Source organism: Archocentrus centrarchus, chromosome 13 (genome assembly GCF_007364275.1).
Source record: "Archocentrus centrarchus isolate MPI-CPG fArcCen1 chromosome 13, fArcCen1, whole genome shotgun sequence".
NCBI classification, from domain to species: domain Eukaryota; kingdom Metazoa; phylum Chordata; class Actinopteri; order Cichliformes; family Cichlidae; genus Archocentrus; species Archocentrus centrarchus.
Genome location: NC_044358.1, coordinates 21116005 through 21136299, shown reverse-complemented (window position 1 = coordinate 21136299; position 20295 = coordinate 21116005). Strand labels below are relative to the sequence as shown.

General features: G+C 41.0%; 1 protein-coding gene across 1 annotated transcript; it reads left to right on the top strand.

The window, feature by feature from the left end:
- The first annotated feature begins 543 nt into the window (after nucleotides 1–543).
- Nucleotides 544–17805, top strand: sytl2b (synaptotagmin-like 2b). Its single transcript, XM_030744446.1, is given in 21 exon segments — nucleotides 544–645; nucleotides 1685–1812; nucleotides 3258–3421; nucleotides 3688–3799; nucleotides 4717–4777; nucleotides 4897–4999; nucleotides 5086–5491; nucleotides 5573–5778; nucleotides 7260–8891; nucleotides 8894–9739; nucleotides 11200–11313; nucleotides 11397–11447; nucleotides 11551–11645; nucleotides 11733–11849; nucleotides 13299–13468; nucleotides 13742–13844; nucleotides 13945–14106; nucleotides 14276–14360; nucleotides 15167–15269; nucleotides 15356–15561; nucleotides 17064–17805. Coding segments are annotated over 21 exon segments (5097 nt in total). The 5' UTR covers nucleotides 544–561; the 3' UTR covers nucleotides 17213–17805.
- The last annotated feature ends 2490 nt before the right edge of the window (nucleotides 17806–20295 follow it).

Below are 20295 nucleotides of genomic sequence, written 5' to 3'. Positions count from 1 at the left end.
TAAAATCAACATAATTTGTGGGCTATTCAAATATAAAACCTCTCATAACAAGATTTTTGTGCCTCATATGTTACAGTTTACTTCCCAACTGTTTGTATTTGTGCTCTTCCTAAGCTGAAAACATGAAACCAGAGGGAGACTCAGGTGCTGAAACTGTGGATGTGCCCTGAAACCATATCACAGTCACAGTGGGAATATTTATGGTCTGTGTCCTCCAAATAATTTCACAGCTTTCAGAGTTCAGGACAGACAGGAAAACAGCGTCTTGCTGTAAGCTTGTATTTGCTGTTTGGGCTGTCCTAGGCTCGCCTGCCTGTGGGGATGCTCACACCCTCTTATCAAACAGACTGATGAGGTCAACCTGTGTGAACTGGAGACACCTGCTGGACACTAACTGACATTACAGAACCGACTGCGCCACACGCTAATCTTTAAGTTTGATCAAATTAAAGCATGAACTCAGCATGAAACGTCCAGACCGTCAGTAAATCAATATTTACTGAAGGTCAGGAGACAAATAAAAACTCTTGTTGACAACTTGTTGCTCATCACATCCTCCTCATGCACGAGCACTGTGCCCGCCCCCTTCCCCCCGCGCACGTCCTGAGATCCTGCGCATCCAGCAGCGGCGGACCTGTGGAGGAGGTAAAAACTTTCTTTCCCCGTGCCATTTGTTTTTTTTAAACTTCAAGAAGGGGATTACAAAAGCGGGTTGTGATAAGTCTGGAGGTGTCCTGTAAGGTAGGCAAATGTAACAAAAATGATGTCTCCCACTTATTGAGTATGAGGTGGAAAGGAAGGAAGTGACACTCTCCGGAGATTCAGGGTAAACTTCTGCCACTCACGTTTTTATAATTTCACCTGAGATGTAGCCAGTTTGCTCCCTCTGAAACCAAACTTAACTCTATGAAACATTCATTAAGTTCAGTTTGTTAAACAGAACAAAACTTGTGCGTCCTGTTGTTGATCCACTTTTATCTCTGAAGGCATCATCAGCACACAAAGCAACGTAGGACCACACGCTTTATCCTGTTACTGTCCCGATTTCAGAAGTTAAGGTGTTTGTGTCAGCAGCTTCTTCGCTTGACAAACTTTCAAAAAGGTGCAGACAAGATAAATTTCAGCACCACTACTGGAAAAACAACTCAGATCTGTCCTCAGGCGCCCGTGTGTCATATACTAAGCACAGATGGATTACCAGCAAGAGCAAAATACGTGGCTATGGCTCATTTATTATTATATGACAATATTAATAATTGCATCAGTGTGTAAGCAGCAATTTACTGTTGCAGCTGGTGAAGGTGCTGGTGGTCTCCAAGCTGATCCTTTTTGCTGTTCTGGATGAACTGCTGGATGTTACCTCTATAATGTGTGATTATGGAACTACAAATACGTGTTTTGTGGATATATTAGGGTAAAGAAGAAAATATAGCAATTTATCGCTTTATGTATTGCAGCTGTTTAATGGGCACCACGTTACGGAAGCCTGCTGTACAGAAGTCAGTGTAGTTCACTGGTTGAAGGCTGTGGTTTTGACCTTTTTGTAAAACACTTTCCTCCAAAGAGGATGTCTTTCCAGAGTTGTCCATAAAGGCCCACTTCTCTGAAATATGGGAACTTTAGGCAGGAATGTGGTTTTACAGGACGTGAATTAATTACCGCATACTTTGTGCGAAATTCACAGAAACCGAGAGAAGCGGGAGGAGGAACCATGATAGACCTGAGCCACCTGACGGAGGAGGAGCAGGCGATGATCGTGACGGTGCTGAGAAGGGACGCTGATCTGAAGAAGGCTGAGGAAGAAAGAGTCAGGTTGAAATTTGCCTCTCAATCACATATGATGCTATGAAGTCATGTTTGGACGTCCTTTAAGCAGCTGCTTGCTCCTGTGTTGCTGCACGGCTCTATTCTTTACATGTGCTGAGATTTTTCAGGCTGACTCTTAAGTTAATGCCATGTTGTTGAGCTAATGTCATTTTATTGATTTAATAAGAACTCCCAAGTCCCTCTGTCACCTGTTTTGTGAGAAGAGGCCTTTGTGGGATTGTCAAAATAATATTTGACTGCCCATAATCCAATAACACAGTAACAGCTTGGCTGGACACAGACGCTGCCTCCATAGCTGAGCACAGATGAGCAATTCGATTACAGCCAAGCTGAAGTCCACACGTGGGTGAGGATCATGCTGGTCTGATGGACAAGAATAGAAACCCTTAAAGGCCTCAGTGATGAGAGACACATCAAGTGTGTCGACCGTGATGGCCAAAAAAGATTAATTTGGCCAGAGGAGAATCCTGATATCTTTTTAAGCTTTTTTTTTTTTTTTTTTTTTTTTTAAACTTGGTTCCCAACTCTTCTTTGCACTTTTGGGAGGGGTTGGGCCTTCCTCACTGTGCAAATTCAGGGCGTGTGAAGATAAACAAGAAGCTCACATCTTCTTTGACCTCTCCTGTCTCCCGAAACAAAAGCACAAACTTCATTAGTCAAATTGCAACCACGCGTGTAAACTAACGAAAATCCCCAGTGCTGTGTACCATGTTTTTATTTCATTTTCAAAAGTCAAGAATGTCGTAAAACAGTGCGCTTTTTATTGTAACCTTAATGCAATTTTCCGGCCTGACTTTTTCATCAGTGGGGATGGGGGGGGGGGCTGAATGCTCGCTGTGTCTCAGCCAGTCTAGTATAAAAGGATTAAGCCAACAGTCTGTAATAATGTGCTACCCTTTTTTCACATGACCGCCGCGTCTCTGTGAAGGAAGAAAGATGAGTTGGAGCAGTCAGTTCGAGGAATTTTTTTGTTACCTCTTTGATTCAGTTTAAACTTGATGGAAATGTTTTCCGAATTCCTGCCCAGCTGAACAAGAAGCCTTTCATTTTCTGAAGCTGAAAGCCAAAAAAAAAAAAAATACTGTGCAAGATTTTTTCTTTTTTTTTTTTAGCAATTTTAGTGTGAATGCCTTTAAAACAGTTTGTATCTCCTTTGTCTGCTCTTGGCTTTGTATTTCACCCCATATTTGCAGATAAGTGCAGCTCAAAGTGAATTAAAATGGTGTCAGATTCTCCATTCAGTGCAACCAAAAGCGAGCATTGTCTCACTTTTGTTTTGTTTTTGTTTTTTTTATGTCTCTGCAGCCATTCAGCAAGATGCCACTCAGCTAGGGTTAACACATAAAAGAACTATAAATTATACGGAAGAAAACCTCTCCACTTGAGCATTTTCACACGTGACTTCTGTGTTTTGTGTTTTTTCCAAACAGAAAACTGGAGAACATACTGAACAATGGCTCCCAGTCAGACACCAAACTGAAGTACTTGACGGGAGAGTGGTTTTACGAGGCCAAGTCACGCAGGCACAGGGACAAGATCCACGGCTCGGAAATCATTCTGGCCTCCATGAAACAAGGGAAAGCGGCCAGTTTAGGTGTGTTCATTCTGTAATGTTGACTAAGCATTTTTTTTCAGAGAAAGAATAAATTCCTCTTTCTGACCCCAGCACCCTGTTATCCACTGCAGAGGCCGTACCATCATCCTTCAGATGTCGCCTCTCTGCTGGATTTAAATGTTTTACCCTTTTGGGGGCAAAAGCTTACAGAGTGCTGAGGCCAGGAAAGGATTTCATATAAACATCTGGCAAAAGTGTGAATTATCCTGCTTCACCAGACTTCTCCATACTCCCCTCTCCTGCAGATGGTTCTCTTAGAGTTGACAAACCCAAGCTCGCGAGCAGTCAAGGTTCAGACATCGTTCCTCCACCAAAACCTGTCAGACAGTTGGAGGCACAACAGCCTCAGCAGATTAAGTATGCAGTTGTTTCTTATTCTCACATTTCTGTCTGCAACCTCTCAATTTCCTTATTTATATCATGTCTTTGATTATCTTTAGTTTGGCCTGAGAAATGGCGGCACCCTCATAAGCATCTAAAGGACGGGTTCACATTCTGATACAGTCATTTGAGAGCGGACCAGCTCTTTTTCTCTCTGCCGTCGCTGTGTTAGCATGAATATGTGCGTGTTCAGTGTACTCAGAGTCTTGTGACTCAGCCTGTGTAAACATAGGTGGTGCTGGCAAGGAATACATCTGTTTTATAGCCAGGCAGCAGCTACTGTACCCCACACGACAGCAAAGTGTTTAACTCAATAAAGCTTTCAGTGCAATTACTCTGAACAGGACATTATGAGATGTCGTTATGTTTTGGAATTAAATTACGTAAAAAAAAAAAAATGGTTGTGATTATTTTTTTTTTTTTCCAAAGGAACTTGTTTATTGCAAGATTCTGAAAACTTAATGTTATTATTAGACTGAGCAAGTCACCCCCGTTGACCGTGTAGTGAAGTAACTTTGTGCCACACATTCAGCACACGTCTATTGTAGTACAGTCAATATTTGACTTAGCCCCTCTCAGGTATTTGCACTCTAACAGTGTTGGTTTGCAGTGCATTTTTTTTCTTTATCGCGTCACATGAGCAGTCAAATGAATTACATTAGATTCATTTAAAACAGCCACAATATACCAAATATGTTGTGTTTTCTCATATGTTAGCTCCTTTGATGTCTGGCTGGGCAGACATCTTTTCTTTAATGTCATTACTTACAAATCAGCGAGCCTCAGTCATGCGCAGTGTTGTTTACTTATGAGAAAACAAAGACAATGCCGCTGAGATGCTGTGCTCGTCTGTAAGCTAAACACCTTGTATTTCTCCTAAATTCACCTTTCAGTTTTTTGCCCAGCGATGCCGAAAAAGAGAATCGAAGTTCAGATGTCCGCTCCCCGAGAATGGTATGTGTTACAAAACATGCTGGCCTTTTTTTTTGGTACTTTTTTCCTTGCTTTGGTGCAATCTTGCTGCAGTCTTTTGTAGTTTTAACAAGCTGTTTCATCCTTTTTTTTTCTTCAAGCCGAGGCATAACCCTTTTAACCGCGCTTCCCTTATTGTTGTTGAGCCTCCTGAAAATAATCATTACATGTCAGCCAGTCAGTGCCAGGAGTCACTGGAGACAGGTCTGAACTGAAATTTGAACATACAAATTTTTGTAAGGCTATGAAAGGATATGCCAAAGTGAGCCTCTTATCTTTCCTGTCTTCAGAGCCCGTCTCTCCACTGAAGAGTCACCCAGCAGGTGAGGCCAATCAGACATCAGAGGGCTCCTCAGTAGGTTTCAGGCCAGTGCCAAAGAAGAGGACATTTCTCTCTAGACTTCCTCACAGTCAGTCAGAAAGCAACGGCCTGGGGTCAGACGCTCAGGCAGGGTCAACAGCAATTGTTCCTACCCCAAGACGGAGGCTACAGCGGGGATCCAGCGGGAGCTCTAATCAGTCCGGCCTGAAGAGCCAAGATGAAAGTTCTCAAAGGAGTGCAGTGTCTAATCAGGTAGCTCAGTCATCCACATCTGCAGATGAAAATTCCCTGCAGTCACTGTGTGATGTATCTCAGGTTTCCTCTAATTCAAGTCTGGAGAGACAAAGAAACCCACCTTCTATAACGAGAGACAGGTCAGTGAAAAACTTTTACCCAGATCCTGTAATTAAACTTCGCCATCCTTCCGCTGTAACTCACAACCTGTGCATTTTCAGACTAGCCAGATACACAAGGAGTGATGCGCCCACTGAGACGGGAGCATCACAGAGGAGTGAGGAACGAGACAGTCAAACCCAAAGAGAGCACGCATCTTTGAATTTTGTCACACCGCCTACCAGTAACATTCAGGACAAAGAAAACAACAGCCGTGTGGGAACAGCGATGAGGCAGGAGGAACCGGGTTTGGCCCAAAACACTGTGGGTAAGTTCAGTAACAAGACATAACTGTATTTAGTTGAAAGTAATTTGAGCCATCATTTCAGTGTCAGCTGAGGCAGGAGTTTCTAACGTTCATGGCAGCTTCTCTTTCAAGGATTTGTGGAGTTGAAAAGGTGAAAGTTAAAAAGCTAAATCAGACAAAAGTCTGAAAAATGGAAGAATTGGAAAATACTTTATTTCCTCCTTAATTTTTCATTTATCTTGACCCCAAATGTCTCTTGCACATTATAGTATTTTCCACTTCATCTGCTACAGATAGAGCATTAATCCCTTCTTACCACTTTGCCCAAAATTTTAACAGAAGATTGTGTGTCTAATTGCAGCAAATCCCATTTGAATCTGCTGTGGGTCTAACATGCTGATTTGTAGCAAGATTAATATTCACAAAATTCATCATTTTAAAGTGTGACGATTCAAGCTCTAAACCATAATTAGGATAATAAGATTATGTGAAGGTATTTGGCCATAAAAACAAAATGTAACATAAAATTAAAAGGGATGATGCACTGAATGAAAAGTCGAGGGCTTGCAAAAGCAGCAGGTTCCATCTTAAAATGTAAAATTTTTTACTTCAGACCAAATATATAAACCAAACAACCCCGAGACTCACGTTGCCATTCATATAGCAACGCTGCAAACTAGTGAGATAAATAGTGACTTTAGTTTTCATACACACATATTTACTGCTATATGAGGTCCATCTCCCATTCAGGGTAATCTTATTTTCCACCTCTGCAATCTTCCAGCACTACTACAGTGTTTAGATCGCTCCATGGAAGTCCTTTTGTGACCTTATGCACACACACGCCTGTGATTTCACCAAGTACCTCAAACTTGCACAGAAAGTTAGCATCAAAATCTGTGTTAAGTTGAGCCGAATTTCATATCAAGGATCGCTGGTGATGAGATCAAACAGCAGTCCTCATTGTCCAAGCCTGAAGGTGGCACATCAAGTTAGGAGCTGATCCAGGAGAGAGTCTTTGTTTTGACAACACTGTGGGCTGTGAATTCAGTCCCTGGGGTCAGACTGTCCATGTTGAATTCTTCTGTAACATAACCAGGGCACCTGAGGGACAACATCATGCACTGGCCTACAGCGCACAAAATGGAGCCAGATTTGGCTCCCTGCAACTTAAAAATGAAAAGTTGAAAGGTCAAAATGGGGACTTTTCAGCAAGCATCACAGAGGCAAGTGTTCAGAATGTGACTTCTATGGAGTGTCTTAAACTTAGCGGGAGTGCTGAAAGCGGTCCAGATGTGCACAAGGAGAGGACCTTGAAGGGGAGATGGCTGCGACTGAAGATGAGGTTTTTGCCTTGCTCTGTGAATCATAACCCTCTTTGGTCACACCTTGTACACTAATACTGTCTTAATGAATTATTAAACTACTGTAGCTTAATTAGATACTCAGCTTCTTAGAGGACAGCTGAGTATCTAATTCTCTTTTCCCATCTTGCTTTTCAGATCCAGGTCCCCCTGTGTCCTATGATCTCAACTTCATTGATAAGTCTCATCAACAAACCCAGCGGTCAAATCATACACATGTGTTTAAACTATCCACTCAGACTACCAGTCCCACTGGTGAGGATGAAGAATCCATTGCAAAGGTGCTGGACTGGTTCAGCCGCAGCACGGACAGCAGTGATTGGCTAAATTCAGAAGATCCAGTGGGTACAAAGAGCCCTGACAAACCTGTGGAAATCAGTAAATTAAGAGCAGAAGATTTATTAATAAAAGATGCTGGGGATATCGTAAGTGATACAAAACCGCTTGAAACAAATAGGAATCAATTGAAAAGACAGACTAATGATGACAAAGAGTTTAGAGCTGCTGACAGAAGAGGCAGCAAAGAAGTGATTGATGCACAAGAGGACGTGACGACGGGTAGCAGAGAGAGAATGCATTCACAAGATGTGAGAGATGACGTCGATGAAAGCCAACCACCTAAAATTTCTCATCTGAAGTCGTTCTGGGAGAATAGCAATACAGGCCCTAAAATACTCATCGGAAAGTCGGTCTCAGCTGGCGACAAAGGACAAAAACCTTCTCAGCTGACAGCAGAGAAAAGGTCTGATATGCCGTCTGTTCCTGGAATATACAGTGGACAGGAGACTTATGATAAGTACACTTCAAATCCATGTGATGAAAGAGAGCAGCAGCTGCTAATCACTACAGATCTGAGAGACAGTGTTCACTTAAATAACCGCCAGCAAGCAGACAATCTGGTGATTAATTTGACCCGAGGGAACAATGATGATTCAACATACAACTCGGATTATTTAATGTTGGTACCCAGTAACAGCAGAGGTTCAGACACAGAGATTTTATGCACAACCAGAGCACCGGCGAGGGCAGCCATCAGTCCAGAGTCTGACAGCAGCTCTTTAGTCAAACCTGACAGCTTTTCTGAACCAAGAGAACCCCTGTTGGCAGAAGAGCCCTCAAAGACTGTTCCTGTGTCTCAGCTGGATACAGATCTTCTAAGAAGGGGCAGTCTAGATTCTGAGGAGCTCTGTTTAACCAGAAACAATGTGTATATGGACGATCAGCAAGCTGGGAATGATGTACAGAACACCACAAAAGCACAAATTCACAGAGGTTCAAGTGAGGATAAAAGCATTCATTCGAGCATGTCTCCAAAAAGAAAGAACTCATCCAATAAAGACAGCGCTAATAGTCCTCACCTAAATAGGCAGGCATCATCAAATCAAGACAGTACAGCCGAGAGAATAAAGCAGCTCAAATCCTTCTGGGAGCAGGAGAGGAACAAGCCCGTGTTTTATACCGGCAAACCTAAAGCTCTCGGAGAAAGTAAAGTCGCTCGTGGAGCGAATCAGGCAAAACTGAATAAAAGATTCACAAAGTCAGAGTACGACCTGAGGTCACTTGGCAATGAATCGGGCAGTGATGAGGAAACCGCTGACAAAAATCATCAAAATTTTACTATTGTACCACTGAATCAGCGAATAGACAGGCTGTCTCCGAGCCTTGGCACGAGCCGGGCCCAGTTTAACACTCTGCGTGAGTTCTGGGATGAGGCCACATCAGACTCCAAGGGATCATTTTCCTTTGACAAATCCAAAAGCCCCAAAGGAAAGAGGGAATAAGTGCTCAGCTTTCATCTCAGGACTTAAAGGTTGGTGATCCAGAGATTTACAGATTATCCTCTGCTGTCGAGAAAACAAGGCCAGCTGTCATGAAATCATCTCCTCCTCCTCAGAATCGATCAAAGTCGCCACATGATAGACAGATGGGGTCAGGGTCAAGAGCACAGGGTGATGGCAAAAACAACCTGCCTAATTACAACACAGGTGAATCAGGTCAGCAGAGATTGTCCAGAAAGAGCTCAAAAGATTCCAGCAGAGAGGAGAAAACTTCAAAACCACACAACAGCTCAGGAAAAGAGAGTCGTTCTCCGAAGAGCAGGAAAGACAGTTTTAGTTACTCGAGCAGTCGTGGTAATTCTTTGCGTCGTGCCACCAGCATGTTCGCTCTGAGCATTCCCGATGAAAAAGATCAAAGCCAGCTGAAAATGGATGTAAGCCCTGTTCACTCTCAGAGCAGAAAGCAAAGACAGAACCCCGAGAAAGGCGTAGTGCCAAGAAGATCAGAGGAAACCGAGGCTCTGACTCTGCGTGCACGGGCCTTTGTTCCCAGAGACTACCGGCACTACCTGGGGATGACCGATAAGACCAGCGTGCACACCTCGCTCGCTCCGGCTGTGAAGGACGAGGGGTCAGAGGGAAAGTCTGGTTATGAACTTGACCTGAGTGGGCCAGTGAGGGCCAGCACACCGGTGAGCTCTGAGGAGCGTCACAGCAGGAAGGCCAACAAGATGAGTCAGCACCCCCTGTGGGCAAACTACAGCAGCTCAGATACCGGCCAGGAGTCCTCTGTGAGCAGCACATCAGAAACCTGGTCCAACTCAAGGAACAGTTCAACTCGTGAGCACCAATTTTATTTCTATAATACCATGACGTTTACTTTTTACTGCAACTCAAAGCAAGAACATCAGACAGTTTACACAAAGTGGTTGGACATCACGCCTAGACAGAATTATTGCGACTGTATGCAGTGATCTTGGGCTTTCATTGCCTTTTGAAATGGTTGCTCTGCAGACAGCAACTGCAGCAACCAATGGGCAAAAAGAACAATGCAATAACGGGAAACCAAAGTTTTCCTGGTTGTAAGGAGACTGCTGTCCTGTTTACTCGTAACTGAAAGATTTTTTTTATTTCTGAAAATACGTAAAGGGAGTTAAAGTTTTTAAAGTACATTGAATGCTAATGATGGTAAATCACAGACATTGTGTTGCACAGTACATAACAGAGCCCATGAAGTCTCATAAGATGCATTTTTATTCCACTTGTGCCTACAAGATAAAATATTTTACTTTCATACTACTGGGATAATGTAGTAAAGTGTACTCAAATGTTTACATTACAGAAAATATTTAAAAAAGAAAATATGATTTCAAATAAAGTTGAATTTAAATAAATGTTGCAAAAGGGGAAAATTACAAAATTAAACTTAAACCAAAACTAAAAATTTCACACTGACACAAAACATGCTCAATGAATCAAAATGAGTAAAAAAAAAAAAAAAAAAAAAAAATCAGGACAACTGATCATCCAATGATTTTTTTTTTTTTTTTTCCCTGATAAACACAACTCAAAGGTAACATTACATTTAAAAAGTCACCAAATTAACAAAAGTTTGGAAAGTGTAACAATAAAAAAGCAAACATTTGTGTACCTATTGACTTTACTCTTAATTTGCGCTGTTACAACAGCAAACTGAAATTTACTTTTAAATGATAGTATTATTTATCACAGATATTTTACATGAGGTGCATAAGTTGTATTTCAGTGAAAAAGAATCAAAATTTTTGCAAAGATTAAATCAATCAACAGAAAAGAAATGTATCAAATTTTCTCATTTCTCTAACTCCTTATATAGGGTATACTCCTGCTTTGTGCAGACTGGTATACAGTTTGTCAGTGTGGCTGCGATCCAGCAGTGTCCTTGACATCGTGTCCGTGTCGGGTTATCTGTGTTGGCAACAACTAATCTCTGCAAACAGACTGTACCTGTGTTTAGTTTGTGGGCTGTGCAACGTTTAGTTGCAACTTCATTAAAACCAGAAAACAAAGAAAGTTTCACCAACATTTACCCTGTGTGGTGTGAATATGTGTAATGTCACAGATCCATTTCCATATTGACTTAAAAACTTCTAAGTCTGAACAAAAAACTAACCGAACCTCCTTGGTGGAAGTAATTGGTGTACTCCTAACTCATTGTTCCAGTTTTTAAGAGCACTTACAGGTAAAACGATGTCTGCTTTATACACTGTTCAGTATCAGTGGTTAAAACCCATCCTTACAACCATCAATCTGATATGCAGGTGAAAATGAAAATGATGATCAAAATCCTATAAGAAAAGCGCTGCGACGAGCAGAAGCACGGCCCAAAAACCTGGCTAAAAGTATGGAGGATATCACAGCATCCGTATCACCACGTAAGCATGTCTCTCAAGCCCAAATTTTCCATGTGTACAAATAATTTAGGATGACTGTTGTTTCTTAATTCTGTTTCTCACAGGACAAGAAAGAAGACAGGACCCAGCTTCTGATCTCAGACGTATTAGCGATGGTAGAAACTGCCTTAAGCCTTATTTTATATTTTTTTTTTTGCAAGCATACTGGCAGATTAGCCAATATTTTAATCTTCTGCTTTTCAATTAACCACTCTTTAGCTTCTGCTATCCCATCACCCTCCTCTGCCTTATTCTCGGATCCAGACCACCTGAAGAAGATGAGCAAATCTGTTCCTTCATTCTTACAAAAGGAGGTAAAACTACTTGCATGTTTTCATCTAGTAGGAAAAAGCCTGCACTGCATCTTCGAGCACAGAGCTTTTTGTTTGCTGTGTTTGTAGGATGCTGGTGGAGCTGCTGACTCCACCTACGGGGAGACTTACTACCAAGAAAGACTAATAATGGGCAGCTCAATGACTAACCTCACCAGCTCCTCTGGCATGCCGTCTGTCTCTTCTGTATGTTTACACACAGCCGAATGCACTGCTTATGCATGAGTATGGTTCCCATTCAGTTAAACACACACTGCTTTTTGGCTTTAAGTTTAACTAGTGATACTCAGAGAGACCTTTCTCATAAAACACAGGCGTACTGATGATGGCTGCATTCCACTTAGAATTTCATGCTATTGCTGGTACAGTGTCAAACATGTCATGGCTTACAAGGACGCTTAAGTGCTTGTTTCCAGCTCTATATTTTTATTTAAGCATTCTAATACAGTGGGTTTTTTTTAAAAAAATCCTTCATTATTTTAGGCCTTGGTAGAGCCCTGCAACTCATCTGCAATCTGAAACAAGCCTTTTATTGGTTTAAGGCCTTCCTCCTTTTAAGTCCATTTTCTTCTGATAGGCTTCCCTTTGCAAACAAAAGGTTTGAACAGCAAGCAGGTGGGAGGGGCAGCTGTGCTCGCAGCCAGAGCTGTGGCAGAGACAGCAGAGAGAAGGGTACAGAACAAGCCTGAAGCCTGAGCATTCAGCTTATAGGCACTGCTCATACATTATTATAGACTCTGGCCATGTTTTAATATGAGCATCTGCTATTTAGAAAATTACATGTATGACAGAAAATAAGGAACACCAAACATCAGTTTTTATTACACTTTCTATAATATGCCAAGTAAAATATCTGCAATTGTATTTGGAACTGATGAGGAATGTTAAGAGTGGTATAAATAAATCTATCAATAATGATTCTGGCTGTTATCCCAGCATGGGATAACAGCCAGAATCAGAAATATCCCAGAAACTGCAAAGCACCAGTGCACCGCAGCTCAGCAGAGCAGGGGAGGCTAACCAGATGTGAGTAGATGTACATTAGCAAAACTGGGCTGGTCTTCCAAGTCTTCGCTAGTGAAACTGAAAAAACATTTTTAATCAAGCATAAATTGAAGATGTGTTGTGATTTATTTATTTATTTTTTAACCCCCTCTCTGGCCTTGGAGAGCTGCAACGAGCCTGTTTCAATACAGCACACAAATGCTGCAACCCTGAGTTAGATTTATCCTTAATGGGAAGGTTTGTCACATGTGTTTTTTTTTTTTTTGTTTTTTTTTAGCTCTTTAATAGAAAAGACTGTAAAGGTGAGGTCTGACAAATGTAAATTTGTTATACCGCCCCCACCTCAGTGTAGTTCATAGCAACTTCCCAAGGCTAAGGATGGGAGTTTACAGCACTAATTATGGTCAAGTATAGAAAAGTAAATTAAGAACAGCACTGATGCAGCAGAACTAGAAGTCCTTCATTTTTTTTTTTTTCCCTTTCACCTCACACATTCCTTCTCTCAGTACCTGCTGCCCATGTTACCCACAATGGAAATCAACAACCAAAAGCTCAAACATGCACATGCATTATCAGGTCATGCGTTTTATAATAAACAACGTTTGCTGTCATGTTTGTGTATGCTCTCAGCTAAGTGGAAGTGTGATGACCGTGTACAGTGGAGACTTTACGAACGTGGAGGTTCAGGGAAGCATCCAGTTCTCCATCAACTACATCCAGAAGCTCAGAGAGTTTCACATCTTTGTGGCCGAGTGCCGAAACTTGGCTGCTGTCGACCCAAAGAGGGGCCGCTCGGACCCGTGAGTGCTCGATTATAAACCCCTGAAAGAAAACCTTTATACTCCTGCATCGTGTGTTCACCTGTCAGGATTTGGCAAGTTACTGTAAAATTAATAATGAGGGGTGGATGCTGCCATGTTATTTGGAGCCAGAAGTTGCCATATTTGGAAGGAATAGCTGCAAAGCTTTTTAATACTGTGAAGTTAGACCTTTTTAATGCAGGTGTCTAAATAGTGCCTAACTGTGGCTACTTCCTCATTTTCTGTAAGAGTTATGTTTTCTTGCTTTTTAAGGTATGTCAAGAGCTACCTGGCACCTGACAAAGCTAACCTTGGAAAGAGGAAAACATCTGTAAAAAAGAAAACATTAAACCCAACTTTTAACGAGATCCTCATAGTAAGAAAATGCAGATATTGTGACAACGCACACATCTTGACACACTGTAAAGCTCGAGTGACAACAAACAAAAGCAGCCTGCTCTCTCTTTTCCTCACAGTATCGGGTTCGCATGGAGTATCTCAGGACCCAGACGCTCATTCTCTCCGTTTGGCATCATGACACCTTTGGCAAGAACAGCTTCCTGGGTGAGGTAGACGTGGACCTCTCTAAGTGGGACTTTGACCACACCCAGATGAACTACTTAGCCCTGAAAGCAAGAGTAAGGAGGGGGGATGCACACACACAAAGGCTTCTTTATCTACAGCATTGTTTTCTTACATAACAGTGGTTTATTTAAAAATGTGGTCCGCCTGCTTATTTATTTTCCAGAGTCTGAGTTGGTTATATCATGTCACATGATTAAATTTTTGTCTGTCTCCTCGTCTCAGACAACACCCACTCTAGCGCCATCAAATGACCGAGGAGAGATGAAAGTAGCCATACGTTTCCTGCCACAGATCACCCACAGCGAAGGTCGGCAAGTAATCCTGATCTGGTTTTTAAAATATGGGTTTACATCATTTACTGTGAGCACAGCTGCTTCACCCACCTGTTGGTCGAAGCCTCTGTTATTTTGACGTAGATCCAATCAGAAGAAAGTTGGATTAAAGGGAGAGGAGTTAAAAAGGTTTGAATTGTGGGGCTTTTTTAGACAAAATACTGTTGCTGTTAATCTTTCTGCAACTCAGTCAGCTGCTTGGATATTAGTATTTCCCCTGAGTTTTTACAATCCAGTCTGATATTAAGGGAAAATTCACCTCACCGTTGGTCCACATGTAAGAATCGGTTCTTTTCGAGGTTTCTGATTGGCCAACATTTCTATATCACCACCTTTTAGCTTTGGCAGGCTCTTGGCAGTGCTTGACATAATTTCATCTGGATGGATACATTTTTCAACAGTGCTAGTTTGGACAGGATTTGTTTTTTTGTTTTTTTTTTAAATAACGAAAGGAGGAAACTCCCCCTTTTAATAAAACAAACAAAACACGAATGTGTTTTTTTTTGCATATTTGTCACATTTTAAATGTTTAAAATCATCAAACAAATTTTAAACAGACCAACATAACTCAAGTAAATATGAAATGCAGTTTTTAAATGATTTCATTCAAGGGGAAGATGGATCGTTAAAGAATCAACCCAGATCACCACTTTAGGGTACTTAATGCAGCCAGCTGGGCAGAAAAACAACATTCAAACACGGCATTAAAATGGCTTGTGACCTCTTACTGCAGTGTGGTTGAGTTTTTGAGATTTTTACAGAAAAGATTTTTTCTTTAAAGGTATAACTAAAGACAGTCCCAGCACCGGAGAGATTCACATTTGGGTGAAAGAATGCAAGAATCTGCCTCTAATCAGGGCTACCATCGACCCATATGTTAAGTGGTATGCACAGTTGATTCATCCCAAGTAAAGTCATTTAAGGAGTTCTGCTGTGTCAGTCACGTTTCCTTTTCCCCGCTCATTTGAAGCTTCATGCTGCCAGACACGAGTAGGAAAAGTCGCCAGAAGACGCGTGTACTGCGGAGGACAGTGGATCCAGTGTTTAACCACACGATGGTGTACGACGGCATCAGGGAGGCTGATCTAACACAGGCATGTGTGGAGCTCACTGTCTGGGACCGAGACAGGCTCGCCAGCAACCTGCTGGGGGGCCTGAGGCTTGGAACCGGAACAGGTAGGATACTGATGGGAAAAGTGTGTTAAAATACACAAACTGAGATACACTCGGCAGCTGCTTCATTAGGTACATCTTTTCATCTGCTCTTTAATGCAAATATTGACTCAGCCAGTCACATGGCGGCAACTCAATGCATTTAATTTTTAGAAACTCCTGATCAGAAATTTTCCCACACAACCATCTCTAGGGTTTACAGAGCCTGGTCTGAAACATAGAAAATATCCAGTTCTCTGTATAAAAATATATCATTGATGTCAGAGGTCAGACTACTTTGAGCTGATGGAAAGGCAGCAGTAACTCTCTCTAACCAAAGTATGCAGGAGAGCGTCTCTCAGTAGACATGTCAAAACTTGAATCAGATGGGCTACAGCAGCAGAAGGCCACACTGGGTGATATTCCTATCAGCTAAGTACAGAAAACTAAGGCCAAAAAAAGACTGGAAAAACATTGTGGGGTCAGAATCTTGATTTCTGCTGTAACATTCCGATGGTACCATCCGAATTTAGCATAAACAACATGAAAGCATGGATCCATCCTGCCATGTATCGATGGTTCAAGCAGGTGGAAGTGGTGTGATAGTGTGGGGATACTTTTGGCACACTTTGGGTCCCTTAGTACCAATTAAACATAATTTAAATTCCAAAGCCTTACTACACATCCATCCCTTTATGACTACAGTGTGCCCATCTTCTGACTTCTTCAAGCATGATGTGTGATGCTGTCATCTCAATATGGACCAAAATCTGTGAGGAATATTTTCAGCACCTTGCTGAATCTGTGCCATGAAGAATTAAGGCAATTCTGATGGTAAAACTTAGTCCAACCAGGTACTAACAAGGTGTACCTAATGAAGTGTCCATAACGTACGTGGGAATGATTGTTTTCATTTCTGTTGTTTTTTAAATTTGATCATTTCTGCTTTCCTTTGTGCTTTTTAAGTGTCATAATTATTTTTGGCTGTTTTTTAATTTTTAATTTTTTCATTTTCTGTGATTCTTTAAGGAAAAAAGCCAGTTTACTTTTTTTAATTGTGTATTTATTTATAAATATTACTCACAGTACAGTCCCTCCCTTTCTTTCAGCAGGACTGTACTGTTTTAGATAAATGTGAGCACTTACATTGTCTTGGGATAGTTTTTAGCTGCAGTGGCATTGAAACTGAACACAATTTCTGTCATGCAGTTGTTGGAGCTTTTATGTTTACGTTATGAGTAAAATAATATATGTATGTGAAATAACTTTAATATTTAATACTTTAATACTTTGATCATCATGTGTATAAAAGACGTCAGAAGCCTGAACTGGGCTGAGATTGAAATGAGGCAGTGACCTGTTTTGTGGGTGAAATGTTTCTAGATCAAAGTATGCAGAAAAACAAAGTCTCTATAAAATGTAGATGATATAATATTGTGAAACATTAAATTGAGTTTCACACTGGTAGAAAGAAATGCCAATGCTGTGTTTTCAGTGCTTGCGTTTGGCTGTGTGTCTCTCTGTAGGCAGAAGTTATGGAGCAGTGGTGGACTGGATGGACTCGAGTCTTTATGAGGCGGCCCTATGGGAGCGCATGATGGCTTCCCCGAATGAATGGGTGGAGGCCGTGCTCCCACTGAGAATGCTGAACTCGGCAAAAACTGCTTTCAAATGAGCCTGTCCAAGTGCAGCGTGATTACAGACAAGAATACAGTAAATAAACTTTTCATAAGGAATTTCACAAGTCATGTTAATAATAAATGAAAGGCAGTGGAGCAAAAATATTAGAAAATTCCAGCCAAACTGATTATTACAGAAACCTGTGGGGCCACTCAACAAAAGGGTGGAATGAACACTTTAATAAAATTAGAGAGGAACCTCTGGAGAGTGAGCTGTATTTAAACCCATATTCTTACACAACTATGAGGATAAAAAAGGCAAAATTCAGGATGGTAAGAAGATGATTAACCATCCTCAGCATTGTTTTTATCATTTCAGGACCTTAGTTTTTTGTTCTAATGATGTACAGTAACATCACGTTGACCTGTCCTTTGCCAAACATTAGTAAGACACTGGTTAATGTATTTTTCATAGGTAATGGACTTTTTAAGGAACCTACCTTTTAGTATATACTATAAGTTATCAATGTTGTATCATTTTGAACTACCTTTAGCCTTCATTTAATTAGCTGAGTCTTCAGAAAACATGGCTTTTCAGTCTATTATTTTGACAGTATTTTCAAAATGTAATTAAATCCAGAGATCTGTTGCAGTATCATGTTAATTATATTAACCACAAGTGCAATAAAAGCCATTTAATACAGATAATTTTAAGTCTGATTTATTGTTTTGTTTTGTTTTTAAATTGTGCTGCAAATTTTAATGAATTTAACGTACAAGTTTTTCTCAGTGTTTTTGTCAAGCTCTGAAATATCTCAGCATCTGGTTAGATTTTGAACCACCAGTGATTCAACTTCTGGTTATCGGTGAACAATGTACTAGTACGCTACTGCTGGCCAAAAACAGAGGAGGAGAGGGGGAAGCAGGCAGGAGAAAAGGTAGGAGTATAAAGGTGAGAGGAGGGACTTTAAATGTAGGCACTGACTGGTAAAGTGAGAGCTGCCTGATATGATGGAGATGGCCTGGAGAAGTTGCAGTATGCACTGGAGAATAGAGGAGTTTGTAGAAGCAGAACAGAATGTGTGTGAGACAGGTGTAATTAGTGGTGCAAGAAGTGGTTATGCATTATATGCAATCCATAGGGGCGCCGCACAGGGGAGGGCGCCAAAGCAATGCAGGAAAATGATTTCTGTAGTTGGCATTTTCTGTATTTAACAGCTGTGTGTATAATATGATCAATAACAGAGGCACAGCGCTGATTAGGCGGGTCAATATCAGTATGAAGTACCTTTTGGTGTCCTCATCAGAATCAATAAATTATTAACATGTTTCAAAATAATGAAAATTTTAGGTATTATTATAAATGTGGATACACTGACACACACATCAGTACAAGAACAAGTTTGTTAAAATGAATTTCACTAATTTTATACCATTTTCTTTGGTTGGATGTATCTGTTTTTGCTAAGTCCCACACGCTGGTCTGCTCCTTTCAAGCAGTGTAATAAGTCAGTAAATGGCACAAAATGAAAATACTTTTTAAATGTTCTTATTACTCTTACCAAATTCTTGGGTAAAACAAACCATTTTGATTTTTTTTTTTTTTTTTTTTGGTCTCAATTTTTATTATTTTATTTAACATTTTGTGCATGTCCCGAAAACTACTGTCCACCCTGTCATCGTGGATTAATTGCCCCTTTAAGAGACCAACTAATGAAATCAGTAACATCAACACCCTGAATCTGTCTTTCTTCAATGGAGGTTGAAAAAGCTGCAGCAGCTACAGTGAGCAGCTCCACTTATATTTCCTAATTTTCATGTTGGTAGTTAGGTGTGGTCAACCTCAACATGTCCACCCTGTCAGAGGAAAAGCTGATTAATAGAAAAAGTTTTCAGAAAGTTTAAATATATTTTGAAAACAGCATGTGGTCTCCTTCAATAACCAATAACTTTGAAAGCTGATGGTCCATCATGTGCTTCTTAGATACTAAATTAATTAAAAAATGTCCACCCTGTCGCCAAACCCCACATGACAGGGTGGACTTTGTATTGTATAGTTGGGATTTTCTTTTATCTTTTTTTTTTTTTACATATTTTGATGAGATGGTGATAATTTAAGAGTTCTTTGAACTTTTTTTCTCAAATTAGACTCATACTGCTAAAAAGGGTCAGCCATTGGTGAGTTTTGTATTGTCTTTTTAGAGCAATGATCCCAGGTGGAGCAGAGACAGCACGGCACTATTGGGAACACCATGATGCTGCCCCAGACAGAGGAAGAGAGGGCATAAAGACAGAAACACTGGAAAAAAGAAGGGCATCCCTGAGCTCAGTGAGAGAGAGAAGGGGGGAAATGGGGAAAAAAAAGAGAGAGAGAAACGAGTATCCTGCTGCCTTAACTTGCTGTGGGAGAAATGCATCAGTGCAATTTAGGTCTTTTTTTTTTTTTTTTTTTTAAAGTAACATCCTTGTTGCTACAAGATTCCAGCCATCCATCCATTCTCTTCCGCTTATCCTGTTCAGGGTCACGGGGGTGCTGGAGCCTATCCCAGCTGACAGGGCGAGAGGCAGGGTAAACCCTGTACAGGTCACCAGCCTGTCGAAGCACTAACACAGAGAGACAGACAACCATTCACACCTGTGGGCAATTTAGAGTGACTAATTAACCTAACCCCAGTAAGTGCATGTCATTGGACTGTAGGAGGAAACCCACGCAGACCATGCAAACTCCACACAGAGAGGCCCGGGCCAAAGTGGGATCAAACCCAGACCTTCTAGATGTCATTGTAACTGTGAGGCAGCAGTGCTAACCACCATGCCACTGTGCTGCCCTCTGAAGATTATGTTAGTCAAATGGAAACTGGACACAAGCAGTCACACAAGTTAAGACAAAAATGCAGAGAGTTTGAGTGCGATACAATGAAGAACTTAGGAAGTGACTCCCAGAGAAGCAATTTGTCATTTGCCACCTTAGACCCTATTATATATCTTAATTGTGATGCAAAAAGCTTATAAATGTTCATATTTATATTCTGTAATGTTCACTTTTGTTGAGAAAGCTCTTAATAAATCTATTCATGTCAGCAATTAACACATTTTTATTCACCCTGTCATTGTCCTGTCCACCCTGTAATTTTTCAGT